This window comes from Alligator sinensis, unplaced genomic scaffold (assembly GCF_000455745.1).
Source record: "Alligator sinensis unplaced genomic scaffold, ASM45574v1 scaffold633_1, whole genome shotgun sequence".
Classification (NCBI taxonomy): Eukaryota; Metazoa; Chordata; order Crocodylia; family Alligatoridae; genus Alligator; species Alligator sinensis.
Genome location: NW_005842280.1, coordinates 554,455 through 562,932, shown reverse-complemented (window position 1 = coordinate 562,932; position 8,478 = coordinate 554,455). Strand labels below are relative to the sequence as shown.

General features: G+C 42.1%; 1 protein-coding gene across 1 annotated transcript; it reads right to left on the bottom strand.

The window, feature by feature from the left end:
• Positions 1-204: 204 nt before the first annotated feature.
• SERTAD4 (SERTA domain containing 4) lies at positions 205-8,460 on the bottom strand. Its single transcript, XM_014521953.2, has 3 exons — positions 8,274-8,460; positions 7,099-7,214; positions 205-3,274 (listed from the first exon to the last, which is right to left on the bottom strand). The coding sequence occupies exons 1-3, from the start codon at positions 8,437-8,439 to the stop codon at positions 2,534-2,536; spliced, it is 1,023 nt and encodes a 340-aa protein (XP_014377439.2). The 5' UTR covers positions 8,440-8,460; the 3' UTR covers positions 205-2,533.
• Positions 8,461-8,478: the final 18 nt, after the last annotated feature.

The following is an 8,478-nucleotide window of genomic DNA, read 5'->3' as shown; positions in this document are numbered from 1 at the left end:
AATTGTGCTTCAGAGTACAGCTTAGAACTCAGTGTTGGTCCATACCTGTGGTACAAGAACCTCTTTTAATGTAAACCTCTGCAGTACAGGAACACGTTCCAAATTTATTTGGGAGACGAAAAAGGAAAAAAAGGATCCAGTAGCCATTAGAGGTATAAAATTAAAATGAATTTTGGTCATTTTAATAAATATATATCAAGGAAACCTCACTTTACTACAACAAAACATTAGTATACAAGCATCTAATATTTAAGCTGAAAACATCAAATGTTTATCAAAGACTGAAAATAAAAGAGCAGACGTTACTAGACTATCTGGGTATAACACAAGAAAATCAGCTTTTAAAAAATTGGTCCTTGTGGACAAATGCATAAATTATGATCCTACTCATACACTGTATGAATGAGATCTATACTTAATATTATTATTAATAATAAAAAAGCTTCCCTCTTGGAGAAATCAGGTGGGCTCCATTCTTTGTTGCCAAATTCCTATTCCAATTATAACCCTTACAAAGTTGCCAGTTTCATGTTACAGACTAAATAAAAGCTATCTGAGACTTTTTCCCCCATCACTTCCCATGCATCCTATAGGGAATATTGCAAAGGGTGAGGTTGCTTTAACTGGCAAGCTTTTAAGGGTGACTGCTGTACTTATCAGAGAAAGATGCCCTAAAGCCTTGACTCTGGAGCACTGCTGTTACTTGCCATTAAAAGTAATAATGTCAGGGGAGAATTAAGACAGTGTCCTTGGAATCCAGGGTGGACAGTCTACTAAAGGCCCAGTACAGTGATGAATTAGAGCCTGACTCAATGCCACTAAAATCCACAGGTGCTTTCCTGCTGGTTTCAGTGAGAGCTGAAATGTGCAGGTAGGCTGGAATTCATTCTAGTGGACCACTCTCAAGTCCCTTGTCTGCCTTGCTGCAACTGATCTGGTCCCAAGCACATGGATGAATTGCATCCATGTAAAAAGTGGGAAGCATGATTACAGCTGATTGTTTCTAGGGCAAGACCAATGTGAAAGAGATACAGTTTGGATTTTCAATGTCCCCAAGCACAAACAGAAAGTAATTAGGCATCATGTGTGACTTGGATTTCACTGTTACACACAGCACTTCCTGCCAGTTTGGGGAGGGGGGAAGGGAAGGCTGTGGGAACCCCAAAATGTGGTGGATCCAGAACACACAATATTCTTAGCACACCCCTGAACACCATATTAAGCATGGTTGCAAAAATGTGCATTTTAAAATGGTATAACCAAAAATGACTGCATTTTGTCCCTAACTTTTGAAACCTCCACCCATTTCTCCAAAATAATCTTTTTTTTTTTTTTTAAGTAAAACCCATACATTCATTTCAGATAAAATGTTATCGCCACGTCATTTATTAACATTGTGCTCTTTGTTCTGCTTGTCTTTTAAAAATCAACAGCAAAAGTCATATAAAACCCCTGCATGCTTTTGCAATCTAAAAGAGAGAAATTATGCGAAACAGAATAAAGTATAAAACATGCCACTGGTTCATGAACTTCATTATACAAAAAGAGCCCCTGCAACAGACAGTTGCCATAGAAATGCTCAAGCATCTAATGCTTGTTTACAAGAGACATCTCTCTATTGTTTCTTAAATCCCTTCCTAAGGATGGCAAATCAAAAAGCAATCGAGCATCAAAAAGAAAGAATATAGATGTTTCAATAGGAAGTTCAACTTGATATTTCAAAGGCTACAGATTTTTAATAAAATTGATCCACCCTGGTTTTCTTTTCTGTTTAGGTTAAGTCCCTGCTGTAGCTCTGATTTTATACTTAATTTTCACACTGGCAAAAATTAAGGTAAAAAAATAAGGCACAAAAAATATCTGCCCTGTATAACAACAAACCACCATACACCTCATTACTGATTGCCTCTGAGCTGAAAACATGCAGGTGATTGTGCTGTATGTGGTGTTTCTGATTAAGATCCAATGAACAGGTATTTCATTATGTTACATCCTGGCTTTTGTCAGTTGAATAAGAATGAATACAGGAATTTAACTGTGTCAGTATGAGTATGTAGAGTTAATTCCCCAACCACCATAACCAGTGTTTCCTCACAATGAATATTGTCTTACAAGAAGCAGACCACCCTTGTTGGTAATATCAATTTGTTTACCAAACATCTAATTAATTGGTAAGCATAATGGGGGTTCCTTTTAATTAATGGTAGACTTTTTGAGGGAGGGGATATATAAAAGGGTATGTTTTCCCCAGCTGGTTTGTTGGTATTTTCAGTAACAAAAGCTAAACTATAATTGTAAGCAATAATTCAACTGTGCTCTTTATGAAGTCTCCATATTTATAAATAGCTCACTGATGTTGATCATACAGATGCTTTAGGCAATCTGCTCTCCAGTCATTTAAAACTATACACATAACGTTTGTGGCATGATTGTATCAGTTGTACAAAACTATAAAAAATCCATTCAAAATACAATTTTGATAGATAACTGAACATGCTGTGCATGCGTCAAAGTTACAGCAAAAAAGGGTGTCTCATATTTTACTTCCTTTGCTGCAGCACATTTTGTTACTTGGTAAAGATTCCTTTTTCCTCAAGGATTTTTTCCAAGATTCACTTATGTTGCTCTTGTCATTAGATCCAGTCTCAAAATAATCATAAAATTTGCCTTTACATTCAAGAGCAAGGTCGCCTTTCATCGGTTCACAGTTTAGAGTGACACCATCTCGTTCAGTTTCATTACCTCCTTTCTCATCATTTAATTTTGCCTTTTCCTGATTACCATGAGACCTGGCATTAGTAATGAATATTTCATTGGCAAGTATATGGTCATCACTCCTGTAAACAGGGGCATTGCCAATGCCATAATCCACCTGTTGGGAACAACTTGGCAAAGAGATAGGGGAGGAGGAGGAAGAGGAGGAGGAAGAATTTTCCCCATTAGTATTAACAGAGAATGGCAAATTTAAATAGTGACTGCCACACTCTTGATAAAAGCAGCATGTATGGAACTTTTCACATTCCTCTTTTGCCATCCGGAGACGTTTTCTATAGGGACAGTCTTGTGACATGAACCATTCTTGTGCTGAGGTGTTGCCAAAAGAGCAAGCAGAGAAGCACCAGTTGTTTTGCATGATAATTTCTCCATGGATTCTCTTCATTAAATTGTTTATAAGGACAGATCTCCGCAAGTAGACTTCAGGATCATCAATAAATTTTAATTTTTCCAAAGACATGTAGAGAATATGGGCCCGCTCCTCAAAAACTGAGATTGTCTGAAAACGGAGACACAAAAGACAGAAAAGAATGAGCCAATTTCACTTCATGCAATTACAGAATTAAGCACTTTATTGACAGCGTACAAATCCACTGTTTTACACTTTGGGTGGGCCAGAGTTCCCAAGTGATCTCAACCTGGGCTACGAGGTTTGTATATCCATATATTCCAAGGCCCAATTGTTGGTAGCCAGAGCTCCTGACCAGCATCTGAACTGAAAAAATAAAAGACTAAGCAAGCATACACAAATCCAGGTTTTTGAGTGACCAAACACTAGTTGTAAAAATCTGACTCTTTATTTTCTGTATGCGTAACCTCCATTTGTAATTCCCCTGCATCGATATACTGATAATGTATGGAGGGGTTTTTTTGTTAACAGCGGAACCTATGCACTGCTGGATTTCTCCAGTGCTAAGCTGAAAGGTGGATTCTCGCTATATGGCCATCACAACAAGGACCATCTAAAGTTAAACAAGGCTCAGTCAACAGCCAGTTCACATGCCAGAAGTGACTGAGCAATTAAACAGGCTCTTGCAATGAGGAGTCTCCATTAACCAAACTCTTACAGTGCAATTGTATACAAAAATGTGTGTAGTGACCAAAAAAGCAATCCAAAAGGATTGCAGCATCTGGATTGCAGCTGTTGGGCTGAGTGATACACCCAGCCATCCATGGGACTAGTGGGAACATATATAGGCAGGGACGAAGTCAGGAAACTAAAAAGGATGGGATTTGTAAAAAAAACCCTGGCTCTAAGCCCACAAATTTGTTCCCTTTTCCCTGCTTCTTTGTAGGGCTTCCTTCTCAGGAGTGGTAGCATGAACAGGTTACTACTCCCAGGAGGCCATGGTTTCTTCACCATGATCCTTACCCTGGGAATCAAAGTACAGAGGGGTAGTATCTGCTACTATAAACATTAATTAATTTCCATTTTTAGAACAGGAAAATTTGCGTAGGAGGAAAAGAGCTTGCTCTCATTTTCCCCATCTGCAGCCTGGTCATTCCTCCTTTTCCCATGTGGCTTCAGAATTTTTGCAGTGGGAAATGGTGGCTATAAGGGACAGGAGAGCTTGCTACACAGCTACTTTTCAGTAGTACTCAGTACCCATACACCATGTAGTATTTCCCACAGCCTGCTGCTGTCTGCCCTGCACAGACCAGTAGAAGCACAGTTCATTTCAGAAGCCAAAATTAGCACTATTTTTCAAATAAGTTCACAACCAGAACTTTCTTCTCTGGTGTAATAATTTTCTACAATACATTTCTAGCTTTAACTTAAATTAACTCCATAGGTTAACCAGAGTCCTTTATGCCCTGCTGTAGAAATAATCCATTAGCTCATTAAAGACTTCACCAAAGAGACAAGCCTTGCATTGTGACCTGAAAAGCACTAGACCTGTGCCATGAAAGACCACCAGTAGAAGCAAGTTCCAAAGCACTATGGTGTGAATGCTCTGCCACCCAGATCCTACTGCAGCACCAACTGAACAGGTCACACGCACGGTGACTAGACAAAAGGGAAAAGGAAGTCTGAGAACATGCCTCTTTCTTAGTCCATATGAATGGGGGAAAAGAGGAGTATAAACATATGTGAGCAATTCAAGTAAGCCTGGGGGAAATATCTCCCTTTGTCTCTCCCCCTAGCAGTAATGTTGCAAATTAGAAAATTTACTTGTGCTTGAAAGAATAAACTGGTGACCTCAGATTTCCTACATGATACGTTTTTGCAATAGCAACAGAACAATAACATAAAACAGACTTACTGTGGAACTCAATGCCTATATCTGGTCTTCAATTTAATCCCTCCCTCCCTCCCTCCTCCCCACAAAAAAAAATTGTCTGCCCCTTTCCAACAAAGACGCGTTCATTATGGGGAGGGAGGGAAGTAGACAAGGAGGTGAAAAACCACAAGGACAAAAGAAATGGTGGCAATTAGAGGCTTTTAAAAATATGCTATATGCAAGCACATTTTTTAGTAGAGCTAGTATATTGTATAGACTGAGTGACAGAGTGAACTGGGTAAGTACTAATAGGATAGGCTTCCATCTCTAGGTCAATAAATTACTAGAACCAATGCCATCAGTAACTGAAAACTGGTACTCTGTGATTGGTGTTCTCAGATTTCTGAAGGGATCTTGTAATTGCTCCACACCAAAGGTACATACAAGCATTACTTTTAGACTGCCCTAATCAAGGTTAGGGCAATCTAAATGCCCCAGGGCTCAAGCATGCACAGGGCTTAAGTCACCCTAGCAATGGCGTGCCCCAATCTAGAATTAGTTCTGGTCTGAGGTGAATTAACTTTAGATTGGCAGAGTGTTAATCCAACCTAGCGAGGTTTAACTCAATCTAGTGAATGCTTGTATGTGTTCACAGCACAGGCCCAGGGCTAGGCAAGTCCAGCCACTCTCCACAGCCTCAGGGTGTGCTGTTTTAATGCCCCACTGCTCCACACCCCTAACTCTGACCAACACCGCCTTGCCTCCCCCTGGGACCAGGCAGCCTCCTCCCCTCCCTCCCACCACAGACCTGTCAACTCATCGCAGACCCACCAGCTTCCCTTGGACCCAACATCCCAGGACCTGAGCCTGCTAGGCTCCTACCACCTCCTCCCAGCAAGCAGTGAATACCTGCATGCACTGCTCCTGATTCAGCTTTAGGTGGCTTAAATTAAGCTGCCTAAACCTGAGCTAGATCCTACAAATGCTTGTTCACATCTAAGTGAATATCTGTCCACGGGACTTTCCACCACAACTATCAACCTTCTCCTTTCAGGTCTGAGGTTGTCAGCAAATATGAACAAGATAAACTACCTTCTCATTCCTGCAGGTTACCCCTCCAAGTAAAAGCTGAGCTATATTGCAAGGCAGTGTGGGAAACTTACTGTCCTTGCTTTAATCATTTTGTAGCTGGAGACAGGACTTCAGTCTCCAGGGCTGTCAGAATAGCACCTGTTAGAGGCACTCATTTAGAGATTTTGAAAATAAAATACACTGGTGGAGGGCTTATCTATCTTTCAGATATGACATCTCTGTCTCTACAAATCTCTAATGTAGCACAGCCACAGAAACCAGAAATAATTCTGCCAGGTGGAGATCACCCCTTCAAGTTTCAGGATGCCTTCCAGAACAAAACTGAGGATGCTCTATAGTCTATACTATGCATGTTTTGAACCCTTAATGAGAAGGACCATAAGCAGTTTTCTAAATCTTTCATGTAACATCAGATTTTAATTAATGCTGTCACAAACCTGGGAAATGTTTTCTATAACCCCACTTTTGCCCGTGTTTAAGAAATATAAAAATATGCTGTTTGACTTTTAAAGATCATCTTTTGAATAAGAATAAATATTGGAGCAGAATATACTTTCCTTAAGTGATTCTGCTTTTATGTTAGGCCAGTATACCCATGCAGAACCTACCCTGAAACTCAATGATGAATGAATGAATTAATGAACGAATGGGAGATTATAGGGTCTTTTTTTTTTTTTTAAACATACTCAGTGAATTTTAGCAGGCAAACTAAACAGGTGCCCCCCTCCCCACATGAACATAGTGGAATTGTTTATGAACACATTTATATGGGAAAAGGAAGTGATTCAGAGTATTTATCTTTTCTATTATCCTCATTGAAGGAACTGCTTTGTTTCTTAAACTATTTGATGACAATAAATAACACAATTAGGCCAAAAATGTGTCAACTGTTTGTTTTTATACAAACAGCTGGATCATTGTCACCATTTTGGTAGAGTATTTCTGCTTCAAGCAAGTATTACTAAGCATCTAAATCTCTTAGTAAAAATAATGATTATTAAAAACATACTTTATGTGCACAGCTGCTGAGTGGTGGATGAATATCCTCTTCTTCCACATATTTCCTTTTAAAGTATGTGATCTTGGATGTTGTTATAGGATTTGAAATTCCCCTGTAATGTGAGCCTGTGGGTAATAAATCAGATATGACAAATGACATGCGGCTTGCCAGAGGTTCTCCAAACAAAATACTTTTCATTTTCCTACTCGCTGCAGGATATCGCCACCACATATCTTTATATATTTGTTGCGATCAAAAACAAACTTCTACCTTACTAACAAATAACTCCTTAGATGTATGGGCGGCCGAAGGTCATGCTAACAGCACCGGAAACTGATGCGTCTGGCATATATAGACATTCTCATACATTTTGGTTTAGAAAAACTTGCATTCCCACTTTTCCAGCTAGTCAGGCAAAGAACTGCGTTCCTCAGCGTCTCGCGTTCAGATGCCGGGGGCCCGAGTTAAAAGAAGTTTTACATTGCGACACTGAAATAAATTCCACGCAACCGTAATAAATTCGGTCGTGGACAATCTTTCTGTTTCAGAAGGCTTTTATTTCCCGGGAGGGGGAGAACCAGAAAGGAACTTGTGAAATGACAAGGGCAAGAGAATGTGCTCCAGTAAATGAACAGGAGCAGCTTTTAACTACCTCTTGTGGCAAAGCGGGGGGAAAAATGTAACACGTCTGCATGGAGCATTATATTTTACAGCAGCACCCGTCATTACTCCCTACCTTCACCTGGCATGCCCAGCGGTCAGCAAGACCTGCGCTGAGCTGGGTAACAATCCAGACCGTCTCACCCTCCCTGGCACCCTTCTTCCCAAGCCCCCTTGGCTCATTAAAAACCCACCCCTGGGGCAGCCGGAGCCCTAGGGCAGTTAAGAAACCGGGGCGGGCTGCGCGCCCGCGTGCCAAGCAGGGCTCTGTGCACCCTAAGAGCCACCGAGCGGAGCGTGGGGCTGCTGAAGCCCCTGCCTGGCAGTGCCCGCAGAGGGGGGCAGTGGCTTTGCTGCCACCTGTCTTTGCATCCCCTCCCCAGGCCTGCGGGGCTGGCTGGTGCCAAGGGGCCCCCAAGCAGCCCCCTCCTCACACTGCCCAGGGGGCTTCTTGTTTTTTTGGCAGGGGGAGGGACTGTGCAAGCAACCCCCCTCCACCCCGTGGCCCCGAGCAGGGCGCGTACCTGGCAGGGGCTGGCAGGGCGCCCCGCCCGCGGGCTGCGGGGCCGGGCCGGGCTCCGCGGCGCTGGCCTTGCTGCAACAGTGCGGCTCCCACAGGGGCTGGGGGAAGGCGGCTCCGTCCGAGACAATGGGCTCGCAGAACCTGTTCATGGGCAGCACCAGGGTCATGGCTGGGCGCCCCCCCACCCGCCCTGCCACGGCACAACC

What these genes read in the sequence shown, in the direction of transcription:
- SERTAD4 (XM_014521953.2), bottom strand. Translation starts at nt 8,439, where the DNA reads ATGACCCTGGTGCTGCCCATGAACAGGTTCTGCGAGCCCATTGTCTCG. An exon ending in GCCCTGCCAGCCCCTGCCAG is followed by an intron (nt 7,215 to 8,273) that starts GTACGCGCCCTG and finishes TATTACCCACAG; the next exon opens with GCTCACATTACAGGGGAATT. An exon ending in TCAGCAGCTGTGCACATAAA is followed by an intron (nt 3,275 to 7,098) that starts GTATGTTTTTAA and finishes CTCCGTTTTCAG; the next exon opens with ACAATCTCAGTTTTTGAGGA.